Here is a 15,397-nt window from a genome sequence, read left to right as displayed (position 1 = left end):
TCTGTAGATGCTGGATATCCAAAGCAAAACACACAAAATGCTGAAGGAACTCAGCAGGTCAGCCAGCATCTGTAGAAATGAACGGTCAACATTACAGGCCAGTACCCTTCTTCAGAAAGGGGGAAGACACCAGAATAAAAAGGTTGGGAAGCAGGAGGATAGTTAGAATGTGATAGGTGAAGTCAGGTGGGTAGGAAAGGTAAAGAGCTGGACAGGAAGGAATCTAATAGGAGAGGACTGTGGACCATAAGAGAAAGGGAAGGAGGAGAGGACCCAGGGGGAGGCAAGAAGAGGTAAGAGGCCAGAATGGGAAATAGAAGAGGGTAGGGGGAAGGGAAAAAGTGTTTTTTTTAGACCAGGAGAAATCAATAGTCATGCCATCAGGTTGGAGGCTACCCAGACGAAATAAGGTGTTACTCCTCCTCCCTGACAGTGGCCTCATCGTGGCACGACAGGAGGCCATAGGCCGACATGTCAGAACGGGAATGGGAATTGGAATTAAAATGTTTGGCCACCAGGAAGTTCCAATTTTGGCAAATGGAGCAGAGGTACTCAAAAAAGTGGTCCCTCAGTTTATGACGGTTCTCACCAATGTGGAGGAAGCCGTACTGAATACAACAGACAACCCCAGCAGAATTGCAGGTGAAACGCTGCCTCACCTGGAAGCACTGTTTAAGGTCCTGAATGGAATGAGGGAGGGGGTGAGTGGGCATCTGTAGCACTTAGGCTGCTTGCAGGGATAAATGCTAGGAGGGAGATCAGTGGGGGAGACGAATGGAATGGGAATCACGGAGGGAGTGATCTCCGTGAAAAGTAGAGAGTGGGGTTAGATAAAGGATCCCTTTGGAGATGGTGGAAGTTGCGGAGAATGACGTTGGATTAGAGGCTCATGGGATGGTAGGTAACGACAAGAAGAACTGCAACATTTAGGGTGACAAAAGACGGATTGAGCACAGATGTCTGGGAAATGGAGGGGATGTGGGTGAGGGCAGCATCAATGGTAGAGGAAGGGAAACCCCATTCTTTGAAAGAGGTGGACATTTCTGATGTTCTGGAAAGGAAAGCCTCATCCTGGGAACAGATGCAGCGGAGGTGAAGAAATTTAGAAAAGGGAATAGCATTTTTACAGAAGTCAGGATGGGAAATGGTACAGTGAAGATAGCCCTGGGAACCAGTAGATTTATAAAAGATGTTGATTGACAGTTTGTCTCCAGAGATGGACACAGAGAGATCGACGAAGGGGAGGGAGATGGCAGAAATGGACCAAGTGAATTTAAGGGCAGGGTGGAAATTGGAGGCAAAGTTGATTAAACTAACGAGCTCAGCACAGGTGCATGAGGCAGCACCAATGCAGTCATCAATGTAGCGGAGGAAAAGTTGGGGATGCTTGGAACATGGACTGTCCTATATGGCCAACGAAAAGGTAGGCACAGCTGGGGCTCATGGGAGGAGCCAAAGGAGAGATGGTTGAGTATGAGAACTAGTTCTGCAGATGGAGGATGGTGGTGGTGGAGGGAAGTGCAATCAAGCTTAAATTGCATGGTTGCTGAAGAATACAAATGTGGAGAAACACAACAGAATACTGTGGTATACTTCCCAACCCCTTCGCCACCCTCTATCACCATCAACCAGAACCTGACTCACCAAAAGTTACAATGGCAATAATGATTTGATGGTTGCCATATTATCACTATTAATCTCTACATCTCACGAAGTGAATGGAAATAATTTTCATTCACTTCGTGAGATGTAGAGATTAATTGTTACCTCAAAGTCCGCATTTTGGATCATACTAGCATAAACAACTCAGATAACAGGCACTTTCCACATAAAAATCTAAATCTGTGTTAAAGCCTAGTAAATGTCAGCAAAAATTTAGAAACAAAGGAATTATTGCACAGAAGTGCACATCAAGTTTGATGTTTTTAGTAAGGGTAAGCTAATTAGTTCTATTTGCCAGCTTCTTCGCTATAGTCTGAACATTATCTCTCTTCAAATACTGAATCAATTCATTCTGAAATCATGATTAAATCTACTTCTGTTACCTTTCAGGCACAGCAATCAAGACCATAACTCATTTCTTGAAAAGCATTTCACCGCCCAACCCTCAATTATTTCAAAGGTATTCTCCAGCACTTACTGCGTTTACTGATGACTTTTTAAAAAAAATTTACATGACCTGCATTCTTAAGTTTAAGCACTCCTATCAAGTCTCCTATCAAGTCTCCTCTCAACTTCCTTTGTACAAAGAACAAACAGTTCCTTCTTCTATTCATGAAACCAACACTCTTCACTTATGGAATCAGAAGAAAAGAATTTTTCTGGTCCTTTCTCTAGCAAGTTTCCAGATATAGAAGGAAAATCCCCAGTTCTGACTAAGACAGATCTTTACAAAAGGTTGAACAAGACTTCCTTGTTTTTGTAATCCAGGCTTTCATACAGGCATCTATTCCTTCATTTAGTGCAAGTATGTTTGTATCAGTCATTCTGGCTCTGACCACATCATTCCCAGTATAATAACAAAAAAATTCTAAAATCTCAAGATAATCACCATCACCAAACTTCAGAATCGATTCTGTGCAAAATATTTTACTGCAATTCTCCTATACGCAAATATAAATTGATCCCACTTCTCTTGATTTTTCTTGATTTGACTTGAGTCAAGTTGGATTCCACCTATTGCATGGGTGAGGAATGAAGATGAAATTACAGGAGGCTAAATAAATAAGCTCTCCAGTAGCATTCACAGAAAATGAGCTCTGCAACAGCCTTTTATCTCCAAAACTCTGCATAACACACACAAAACACTGAAGGAACTCAGAAGGTCAGGCAGCATCTATGGAGAGGGATGAAAAGGTGAAGTTTTGGGTTGAGAAACCCAAAAGAGGAAGAAGCCAGAATAAGAACTGGAGGGAGGGGAAAGAGTACAAGCTGGAAGGTGATATGTGAAGTCAGGTGATGGGGAAGGTGGGTGGGTGGGAGAGAGGAGATGAACTAAGATGAGAAAGAGATAAAGGGCTGAAAAAGGAACTTGATAGAGGAAGAGAATGGGCCATGGGAGGAAGGGAAGGAGGAGGGCCACTAGAGGGAGGTGATAGGCAAGTGAGAAGAGAAGAGCTAAGAGGGGGGCCAGAATGGGGAATGGAAAAGGGGGAGGAGAGAGAAATTACAGGAGGTTGGAGAAATCAATATTCATGGTATTAGACTGGATGCTAGCAAAATGGAATACGAGATGCTGCTCCTCCAATTTGAGAAATGATTGAGAAATCCTCCCTGTTGCAGAAGGTATTCAACAAAGTAATCCCCCAATCTATGTCGGGTTTCACTGATTAGGACAAGGGTGCACCAGGAACACCAGATACAGTAGCTGACCCAAGCACTCTTGCAGGTGAAATATAGTGTTGCCTCACCTGAGAGGACTGCTTGGGACTTGAATGGTAGGTAGTGGGAGAGAAGATGGTTAGAGATATCAATACTTGTAGAAAGTGGAGAGTGGGTAGCAGGACCCCGCTGAAGATGGCAGAAGTTGCGGAGAATGATGTGCTCAATGTGGAGGCTCATGGGGTGGCAGGTAAGGACAAGAGGAATTTTACCCCTGTTGAGGTACTAGGAAGATGGGGTGAGGGTGGAAGTCTGGGAAATAGAGATGAAGGTGAGGACAACATCAACAGTAAAGGAAGGGAAACCCCATTCTTTGAAGAAGGAGAACATCTCGGATGTTCTGGAAAGGAAAGCCTCATCCGGAGAACAGATGTCAGACATCCCACCCTGCAAAGACTCATTTCAGGGAGGTAGCACCATCAATTTGCTGGAGACTCCCGGAACTTCCGGGAGAGGTGGGATATCTACAATAGAGTAGCTCCTTAGCAGCTAGCCAGCTAGTTTAAATAATGTTAGCTATGTTAATGAACAAATGACACCTGTTAAACTCACATCAACATGTCTTTTACAGTCTTAACCCACCATGGGCAATAGAAAAGTCACTGTTGCAAACAGTGCAGCGAACAACACTGTCATTATTTTTGACCCCTATTAGGCAGGGGTACACTTTAGGGTAGTCTGGGGTGACGCACATTTTATATATTCTTTTTTTAGAACACTCTCCCATGGCGCGCTCTCTCTCTCGCGCGCTCTCTTGCTCTCTCTCACGCTCTCACACTCGCTCGCAAAAAATTGATTTCCGGGATATTGTATATAATTTGCAGGCATCAGGGAGCCACTATTAATATGTGGGAGACTCCCGGAACTTCCGGGAGAGGTGGGATGTCTGAGATGTGGTGGAAACAGAGTAATTGTGAAAAGGTAACAGCATTTTTAGAAGTGACAGAGCGGGAAGAGGTATAGTTATGATAACTGTGAAGACCACCTCACCTGCCTATTACCTCCCACTGATGCCCCTCCTCTTTCCCTTTCTTCCATGGCACACTCTCCCATCAGATTCCTTCTTTTTCAGCCCTTTACCTTTCCCACCTATCACCTCCCAGTTTATTTCATTCCACCTACCGCCCCCCCACCCAAACTGGCTTTACTTATCACAGAAAATATTTGAGGAACTTAACAGGTCAGACAGCATCTATGGAAAGGAATAGAGTCGACGTTTTGGGCCAAGACCCTGTGTTCACTTATCTCCTTCCAGCTGGTATTCCTTCCCTCCCACACCCCACCTTTTTATTCTGAATTCTTCCCCTTTCCAGTCTTGATGAAGGGTCTTGGCCCAGCTCCAGCGTTTCACATGTTACTCTGAATTTCCTGCATCTGCAGAACCCTGCTGCTTGTTGGAATTTGTTCACCCATGAACATCAATTTTAAGAAATTATGGCCATTTCAATTCATCATCTTTGTTTGTCAACTCCTGCACTGTCGCAATGAGGCTCAAAGCCTGAGGAGCACCACTTCATCTTCCTAATAGTTTTTGGGTCTCCATACTGAATTCTCCAACTTCAAGTAACTAACTTTTCTTTCTGTTTATATTAGAACTGCCATTATTGCCTATCATTATTTTTTTCTATAGTGCATACTATGCAAAGAAGCTTCATATGATCTTGACAGCTACATTACGCCAAACCAAGTCATCTGGTCTCACCTATTTCTCTGCTCCCCTGCGCCCCCCCCCATTACCCTGTCATTTTCCTGCTACATAAAACTTACCAGCCCTGAAGCATTAACTGATACTTTCCACAGATTGTATCTTACCTGTTGACTGTTGCCAGAATTTTGTGTTTTATTTCACATTTCCAATATCTATAATTATGTTTTATTAATTCACTAAATAAATTACCACTTCAGTTCACACAGCAGCATGGCATTTTTGACTCTTGTGTTTCAACAAGCTTGAAAATAAATACAAATGACTTGATGGGCATAACAAAATTAAAATGGAAAATGAGTGAAAGAAAATAAGAAGACCAGAGATGACGGAACATTTGATTGATTACTCTGTAAAATCACACTGGATTTGTCTCTTGAAAGCTGAATCTAATGAACTCCTAAACAACTTTGCATATGAATCAAAAATGGTGATTGGTACACAAATTGTTTCTTTTGTGGAAGTTTAGAGAAAAAAAATGGCTGCTGCAGGAAAAAATACACATATACAGTACCTCAGCTCACAAAGTCCCAAGCCTTGGGAAGCTGATTTGAATTAGGATACCGTCAATGTCATCTATTGGAAAGTCAAAAAGTTACTGCCTTCTGATTCCAAGTATATAACGTGTTCTGAAGCTGTATTTTTTTTCCACTTTTAAGATATTATTTTAAAAACTTAGGCAAATAAAAATGAAAATGCACCAGACAAGATTTTTTTCATGCTTCCAACTTACAGGTATTCCCATTTTATTAGAATTTGTAGACATCTCAAAGTGTTCCCATGATTAAATTATATTAGACTTCATGCACAATGTTTCTTTTAAAATGTTAAAAAAATATTTCTTATTCTATTATTGAATACCTGAAATCACACATTTACAAAGAATGCTGAGAAATTTATCATCTTTCTCTTGCAGAATGCTGAAAGACCATATTAAGAGATGAGATTACAAATAAAAAACACTGCTTGTTTTAAGAAATCAGCTTTCACTGGCCCATTTTCAAATTTTAAGAGAACAACAAGAGCAGATTTTGAATCACCTGTCACAATCATGATGAAGACTTTACTTTTGCTAAGTAGCAACCTATCCCAAAACATTTGCAGGACACCACTGGTGTTGACAAATTACAGTTCTTCCCCCCACCTCTGTAGTTGACACACTGAAAAAATAATCCTTTTCAACTCTTGAATTTTAAATCAGATGTTACCTGATAGCCAAACAATAAATAGTATTCCAAGTGAAGGGAATAATTTTGCAAGCGGTCACATTTATTATGGAACTAAATTAATATAAGGAAATTATTAACACATATACTCACAAATTATTTCCCCCAAAAAGCTATTACAATATATTCAACATGCTAGAAGAAAAGTATATTTCAGTCAAAGGTGGAGTGCTTCAATTAAAGGTATTGCTAAGCTTTGTCAGCCACTGAGAAATTCCAAATACACTAAGAAAAATTGATTTGCTGTTTTATTATGGTACTTTACTTATACAACATTTTATAAAAAACATAACTTTCAAAATCTGGAACTTCTGCCTGAAGGATCTGGAGGTAAACAAATAGTAGTGACTACCAGCACAACTTTGTTGAATTTCCTCTTCTGGCAAGCTACAACTGTCAATTTAAAGATTGTATTTTAAATTCAAAGCTCCACAAATCACCAATTTATAGACTATTTTATAGAGGAAATTTATAATTGCAAACTATTAAAAAATTACAACAAAATATAGATAAATTAAAATTAAACTTTCAGGGGATTATTTTTTACATAAATTATAAATTACAAAAATTGACACAGTACCAACTTTCAAAACAGGGCTAGTATCATTAAGATGTAAAGATAGCAATATGTTCTACTAGACTTCCTGGCTGCATTCACTATGGTGTTAAATCTAGTCACAGCGATACCAGGCAAAAATATTCGACTCCGGACAATGATTTATTTCTACTAGATAGTGCACCTTCCTGTAAAATAGTTTGATTTGCCTTTCATATATATTTAATAAAATGGATATACATTCTACAGCAATTTCATTCACCTCGCGTTAGAATAATATCCTTAATTTCGTCTACTTCCTTTTCGAAATAAAATATATCTGAAATTTGAGTCAAGTTGCAATGAAAGAGCACGAAAATACAGCAAATGTACAATATCATAATATAACTATAAATTGGAAAAGCCGTTAGCAACCTGAGCCTAGATTCTAGTCCAAATAACCATTGTAAAGCTGTTCTAAATATAAGACACAAACTTAGATTTAAAAAAAACACATTTCCATTTGAAACAAAATCATGCAATCCCTTTAATTAATAAGACAAAAGCATTTTATATCCATTTTATGGGTTAATGCATAAAGACACTGAGAAGTCGCCCAAATTCATGTTTTTTTTCCCATCTTTTAAAGCAACAACGCTGTTCGGTATGACTAATGGATGCTGTATAGAAATATTAAAATAATTTTTTATTGAATATTCGAATCTTTGTAACATTCTTTTTGTGCACAGATGGTGAAGCCGGGCTTTACTATTTTGTACAGTGTCACATTTCATTTCGTATAGTGTACACTACCTGATAATATCATCGTTGTGACCAAGGAAAAATTTTTGTGTGTGTTCTCTGGTGTTGTACACAATTCCCACTCCGGCAACGAAGTAGACCACCTCCTTGGCAGCCGTGTAGTATAGATTATTCCGGCATTGGTGACCTCGGTAACCATAAACCCATTCTAACCGCAACTGGCATTTCGGTGCAGTTCTATCAGCCATTTCTTTTTCTTCCTATTTGTTTCTCCCGTCCCTCTCACCGCCCCAAGAAGACTGCTCCAAATAACGCTTGCAAGAACAGGTGTGCGAGTGGGGGGCCGTTTTGAAAATAATGCTCTTTAACTCAAAATTGCCTCTCCCAGCGGCATATTAACTGCCGGTGATGTCAGCTGAATGCAGCACCAAGCGGCCGATATTGAAGGGCAGAGCAGGACTGCGCGCTCGTAACCAGGTGGAAGGAACCCTAACAACGCAAACGCTCGTGACGTCCGGGAGCGAGACGACGTGGGCGCGCCGCGCCGCGCCGCGCCGGGCCGCGCAGTGGCGTCACTAAGCGCGGTGAGGACCACTTTTCTTTCTCCGGGAAATATTTTTTTCTCTTCTTTCATGATGAGTCAACTGAATTTAGAGAATAACGTTTTCATTCTGAATTACTTCGACGTCTGCTGTCCTTCCCGTCTGTCAGAATTTAAGATGCACCTGAAGGCAACACAATGATGAGGGGACCATTGCAGGGGATGATGCTCGGAGTTTAGATATTTTCCTAGCTAATGAAAACATCAATCCACCTGCCCACTTTTTATGATACGGAATTATAAAACTTGTAAAAATTATAAAAACATTTAGGTCTGATCTGCATCGGGTTTGCAAATTTGGTCAAAATATATTGGGGAATCTCCCTGGAGGAGTTTTAAATGCCAAGCAACTGTTCATGGATTTTCTTCCTCAAGGTTATCCATGATTTATAAAGATATGGGAGAGGCAGTGAAGGATTGCCTCTGTTATTTTTTTAAATGTGCTACCATTCGCCTGTATGGTCCATGCAGAAATCTCTGAAGGAAGTTGTGACTGCCTTGAATGTGAATTATTGCTGAGTCATTTGAAAAACCATCTCCAAGTAAACAGATCTCCAGGTTGATTTTGTCTGTTCGTTAGAAAATACAGAAGAATCACTGAGCATGGTAACCTTATCTCCACAGAATTGTAATGTAAATATAATCCAAAGCACATGATTGTTATGAAAGAACAATTATTATAAATTGTGTGTGTGTGTGAGAGAGGGAGAGACACACACACAGAGAAAAGGGAAACTAGTTCTGAAGTCGGTGGGAATGAATGTATGTACTTTTAAATTAAATATAATGTGAATATTATAGGGCATGCAGTAGTCAGACATTCTTAACCCCGCGTGGTCTGTATGGGCAGAATCCACATGAGAATAATTGTGTTTTGATTTGCCTTTGATTGTCTCCAGCAATCAATGTGTTATTGTTGGGTTCTATTATGATGCACCTCGTAGAACTGATGCCTGGCAGCTCCAGAGACCTGGGTTCATTCTGAACTTTTGGCCTCGTCTGTGTGGAGTTTTCATATACTTGTTGTGACCAAGTCTGTTTCCTCTGTGCCAGCTTGTACTTGAAGACTGTGTCCATGCCAGAAGATTATTTTAATTCTATTACTATTGTTGACAGTCAGTACATTGTATGTGCAAAGTATTTTATCTAAGAAAAATTAAACCCAGAATCTTCTTGACAGAACAGGAAACAGTATAGATTATTCCGGCATTTCATTCACCCCTCTCCATTAATATTTACTACAGTTCATTTCTCAGTGTTTCTGCTTTTCCTTTTCAGCTATGCATTTTGAAATATTCGTAAGTGCAGCAAATCATAAACATGAGAAATTCTGCAGATGCTGGAAATCCAAAGCAACATACACATAAATGCTGGAGAAACTCAGCACATCAGGCAGCTCTGTTGAAATGAATAAACATTTTGTGTCAAGGCCCTTTATCAGGACTGGAAAGGAAGGGGGAAGATACCAGAGTAAAAAGGTGTGGGAGGGGAAGGAGGACAAGCTAGAAGGTGATAGGTGAAGCCAGGTAGGTAGGAAAGGTAAAGGGGTGGAGAAGAAGGAATTTGATAGGAGAGGAGAGTGGACCATAGGAGAAAGGGAAGGAGGAGGGGACCAGGAGAGATTCAAATGCTGCTGCTGCCACACTCTTGGATTTAATGCAAGATGGGAAATAAAGGTGAAGCTTTATAAGTATATAGAATTCAAAGGTCAAAGTAAATTTGCAGAAGACAACAAAATGTAAATATAGATAGTTATCACCTTTATTGAAGAGTCTGATGGTTGAGGAGTAGTAACTGTACTTGAACCTGGTGGTGTAAGTCCAGAGGCTCTTGTACTTTCTACCTGAAGACAGCAGTGAGAAGAGAGCATGGCCTGGGTGGTGGGGATCCCTGATGATGATGCTGCTTTCCTACGTTAGCATTTCATGTAGATGTGCTCGATGGTTGGGAGGATTGTACCCGTAATGTGCTGGGTTGAATCCCCTACCTTTTGTAGGATTTTCAAGGGCATTGTGCTTCCATATCAGGCTGTGATGCAGCCAGTCAATGCATTCTCCACCACACATCTGTAGAAGTGTGTCAAAGTTTTAGATGTCATGCTGAATCTCCACAGACTCCTAAGAAACAATAAAGCTTGTGTATTTCGAATTGAAAGCCATTCACCTGCTACATTATATTGGATATCCCCCATCAGATCATTCTTTCATATTTTTCAGGAAAAAGTTCGAGGTATCTTTATTATTAAATTACATAGATATCACCATATACTATCCCGAGGCTCATTTTCTTAAGGGCTTTCACAGTAAACACAAAGAAACACAATAGAATCAATGAGAAACCACATACTACAGAGACAGACAAACAACCAATGTGCAAGAGACCACAAACTGTGCAAATACAAAAAAGAAAACTAATAATAAAGAAAGAAACAATAAACATTGAGAACATGAGTTTTAAAGTCCTTAAAAGTGAGTCCATAGTTTGTGGAATCAATTCAGTGTTGGGCTGAGTGGAGTTATCCCCTCTGGTCAAGGGCCTGATAGTTGACGGTAATAACTCTGTGGGATCTTGGCATTGCTGTCAAGACCAGCATTTATTGCCTATCCCTGTTTAACTCTGCGAAGATAAAGGTGAGCCATCTCTTGAGCCACCGGTGAAAGTATGGCCACAGAATTGACGGAAAAGGATTTTGATCCAGTGATGATTAATGTTGGTCCTGGATGGTATCAAGGCTCTCGAGAGTAGATGGAATAGCATTCTTTGAATCTAGTGCTGTGTTTTCCATCTCATTCTTAACTTGCACAGTGTGATGGTGAAAAGGCTTTGTTGTGTCACTTGTGGCAGGTTCCCTTCCTTTGGCCTGCTCTTGCAGCTATAGCATGTATATTGCTGGTGTAGTTGAAGTTCTGGTCATTGGTAGCCTGAGTACTCTGAGGTGGAAAGATCAAAATAATTGGACTGTCTCTTGCTGGAACTGGTCATTGGCTGGAACACTTGTGTCATGAATGGCACTTCCTGAATCTTGCCCACGTGTTGCTGCAGACAGATATGAATTAGTTCATATGCTGAGGAACTGGGATTGTGCATAATCCGTGAACTTCCTACATCTGGTCTTGTAATGGAATGAAGGTCGGTTATTGAGCATTTGCAGATGGTTGGGTCAAGTACATTGGCCTGAGAAATCCTTCCAGTGATTTCTGGAGCAGAGATGATTGGTTTTCAACAACCACATCATCTTACTTTGTGAGAAGTATGATTCCAACCTTTGGAGATTTTCCCCTCTGGAGCCCATTGAGATCAGTTGTACCAGGGCCTCTTCATGCCATATGTGGTCAAACGCTGCCTTGATGTCAAGGGCATTCATCTCTAACTCACCTCTGGAGATTATCCTCTTCACCTATGTTTGAACCAGGGCTGTGTTGAGTCTGTAACAGGATGGTCCTGACAAACTCAAACTGGGTATCAGTGAGCAAATGCTGTTTGATAGCCTTGTTGACATCTGCCAGCGCTTTACTGATTGGATGACAATTTGTTGGCTTGGATTTAACCTGCTTCTTGTGAAGATTGGGCATTTTGCAATATTGTATAGATGCCAATGTTGTATATGTACTTGAATAACTTTGTTAGAAGTTGTGTGCTTTGGAGCACGCGTCCTCACTGGTACAGCATGCATGTTTTTTTAAAGCAGATGGGAACCTGTGATTGAAGTAGGGAGAGGCTAAAGATGTCAGTGAATACCCCTGCCAGCTGGCCCATGCAAGATCAGAGGACACTGACAGGGACTCCATCTGGGCCAGTCGCTTTCTATGAGTTCACCTTTGGATAGGCTGATCTGATGTTTGCGATGGTGATTGTGGGTACATGAGCATTAAAGGTTGTCCAGTTTGGTAGTGTCACTTCACTGGCTGATTTGATTAATGTATCAATATTTGTGATTATCTAAAGCTCCACTTGGCAAGAGAAATGTCGGTCTTGAAATAAGATTCATCAGTAAATGTGTTTTTTCCAAAATGAATAGTGAGATTAAAAATCCTACTAATGGCTCTGAAGCCAGATGCCTGAAACCTCCTGATTAGAGTTAAGTTTAACAGGTCATCTGCTATTTATTGAAAAGCAAAATCTGCAGATTTTGAAAATCTGAAATAAAAGCAAAAGAACTGGAAATATTGAGCAAGTCAGGTAGTTTCTCTGAAGAAAGTAACAGAGTTAACATTTCAGATTAATGACCTTGCATCTGGTTTTTATTTCCTTGCTTTGAAGAATTGATTCACTTTCAATCTGTTTTGACCAAATAAAGACTTTTGTTTCAATTAGTTTTGCAGAATGTGGAGTGTCAAAAATTAATACAATACAAAGCTGGACGCTTTCCACTAATTTTATTGCTTTCAGCTGATGAATGCTCATTTTCTGTGACAGACTGACTATAAATTTTAATTATTAATTTTCATTTTTAGAAAATTAAATAAACTAAATGTATAATTCATAGCAAGTCATAAAAATGAAAAGGACCTGACATTATCTAAAAAACTGCAAACATTTTGAATAAGTGAAGACATGTAGTTAGCAGCACAATAACTCAGTTGCATATTTTGACACTTCATAAGATTAATTTGGATGTGCCTAATGAAGAAAATTATGGGCCTAATTGACTCCAGTCAATTTATGGCTTTAACTTACACAAGTCTCAGCTTCATATTATTAGATTACCTGTTTAGAAATTAATTGTAAATGTGAGAATAACATGAGACTTAAGTGATCTGGCAGATGTAACAGAAAATGTTTCACGAATGCTTTGGTGTAGTACATGCACTGATTTTTTGTGAGTTTGTTACACCTATTGTCTCTAGTATTTTTATTAGGGAGACTATTCACAGTTTTTTCATTCATTTTGTATATTTTCTGTAACTGTGCTGTACCCCAGCTAGAAAATGAAATATCTGTATTCAAGACTCTGAAATTATTTTTTCTTGTATGTTTAACAGTACTATTCTTGAGCTGGCCAAGAGAAGTTTAAAATAATCCATGCGATTGGAACATTTAAGTTTCCTTTCCGTCATAAAGGCAAGTGCATGAAACAGTCTTACCACTTTACACAGTGATGCCGCAGAATTTGCAACCTTCCACTGTGATGAATCAGCAGGGGTTGTAGGAACCATGTATCTATTTTCTGTCTGTATTCTACTTACTTACACTTATTCTGTATCTACTGACATGATCTGTACGAGCAGGCTAACCTCCAGAGCACCATATAACATCAAAAGATGTAAGCATTCTGCAGGTTGCTCGGGATTGGAAAATGGACATGGACTTGGGAGGAGAAAAGCTTGTGTTTTCCCCCAGACATTGCGGCTACAACACTCCGGCCAGACATGGTCCTGTGGTCCACAACAGCCAAACTGGCATATGTTGTGGAATTGACAGTACCATGGGAAGATGGTGTCGGAGAAGCTTATGAGAGGAAAAAGATCAAGTACTCTGAACTGGCAACTGAAGCTGCCCAGAATGGCTGGAAGACAAAGATTTTCCCTGTAGAAGTGGGATGCAGAGGATTCGTTGCTACATCTACGACCAGTCTATTGAAGAAGATGGGGGTGAGGGGTCACTCCCTCCAACAAACAATCAAGTCCTTGTCAAACGCAGCAGAAGAAAGCAGCAATTGGATTTGGATTAAAAGGAAAGACAACTACTGGGCTGCAAGATGACGACAGGAGGGTATGGAACTGAGGAGGTTGTATCTGGGATGCCAGGTAGCACCGTTGAGCCCTCTGGAGACGTCGTGAGCTTATCAATGAAAAGTCAAAGAAGGAGGGTGCCCACCTGATGACACCGATGACGTACCTACCCTCCCTCCTTGTCTCCACTCCAGCGTGTTGTGAGTGTTGCTTTGACCCTAGCATCTGCAGAGTATTTTGTGTTTATGTTTAGTAACACTTGGTTATATTGCTCATTAGAACGCTTAGTTACACTGACTTGAGCGCTAAGATCATTATATGGCTAATTTAGTTTTGTTAATTTTTTAACACTATAAGATCTTTATTTTTGCTAAAATTGTAATAAAGGATTGAACATTTTTCTATTTAGAAATTCATTATTTTGGAAGCGTATCATACAGTATTAATTACCTTGGCTTAGACTCTCAATGGTTTTGATTTGTTTTCTGGTAACTGCTACATGTCAACAAAAAAAAAATAGTTATACCAAATGAATACCAATCTACAGCAAAGGATTGCCTCTGACCTCTTGGTGAAACTGGAGCAGCTTGTGGCAAGTGAAGAAACTTTTGTCGATTCATGCTGTGTATTTGTAGTTTGACCACAGTTTTGAATGGTCATCGCTGCCTTTTCATTGGGGACCAGTAATTGATCGTGTGGTGTTTGCCCGAGGGTTCATCGTTTTGTTTCATTGAAGTGCTAAAATATTCCAGTTGCCGATGTTTGAATTGAAGGCTTTGTTCAGTTTGGTTTAAGCACTGTGGATGCTTATGTTGCCTACGTTTATTGAATCAAATATTGCCGGTGCTGCGGGCAAACAGAGTGTGCAACTAGAGTCGCACAACTAGAGAAAGCAACATGAGTGTATCAAAACAGAGAACAGATGCCAATGACCCTGGAATCTGGGCTTTCAAAAGAGAACTTGAGAGAGTTTAAGGCTAATCTAGTTGAAAGTCTTCAAAAGGAGTATGAAACAAATGTGAACAAATTTAAAGGTTTAATACCATCAATTAATGATTTTATGAAAAGTAAAGAAAGTGCCTTACAAGTACAATCTTACTTAGTGGATTTGATTAATTTCTGTGAAGCTGTTGCTATGCAACATCACATACTAATCTCATTACTTCCCAAGGCCAAAGAAGAAAAACAGAACCAATGTTTTCCAAGCATTGATAGCTACAGTAGTGCATTCATAGGAGATGCGAAGCAATAGTTGGACCAAACATGTTCCACTGAAGGTCATGTTGCTGTAACAAGTAAATATATGTCTTATCTTCCATCAAAGAAAGCTTACCAAATTCCAAATTTGACCATGCATATAGCAGAGGACCCACAAGATGATGTCCATTAGCCAGAGATTGATTCTGAAATTGAGATGCTGATAGAGATAAATGTGTCAAAAACAAAGGAGCCATTGCAAGTGATTGGCAGTTTTAATATTGGACACTATACAATTAAAACAATGTTGGATTGGAC

The 15,397-nt window shown here is 40.0% G+C and overlaps 1 protein-coding gene across 1 annotated transcript in view; it reads right to left on the bottom strand.

Annotated features, from left to right (window-relative positions):
• LOC134350550 (echinoderm microtubule-associated protein-like 6) overlaps nt 1-7,861 on the bottom strand; it is a 392,224-nt gene extending 384,363 nt beyond the window's left edge. The window contains exon 1 of the mRNA XM_063055883.1: nt 7,661-7,861. Coding sequence (XP_062911953.1) covers nt 7,661-7,857 — 197 coding nt within the window. The 5' untranslated portion in view covers nt 7,858-7,861. The remainder of the gene's footprint in view (nt 1-7,660) is intronic.
• Between the last annotated feature and the right edge of the window lie 7,536 nt (nt 7,862-15,397).

The sequence above is a fragment of the Mobula hypostoma genome, chromosome 8 (assembly GCF_963921235.1).
Source record: "Mobula hypostoma chromosome 8, sMobHyp1.1, whole genome shotgun sequence".
NCBI classification, from domain to species: domain Eukaryota; kingdom Metazoa; phylum Chordata; class Chondrichthyes; order Myliobatiformes; family Myliobatidae; genus Mobula; species Mobula hypostoma.
This window is presented reverse-complemented; position numbering and strand designations above follow the sequence as displayed.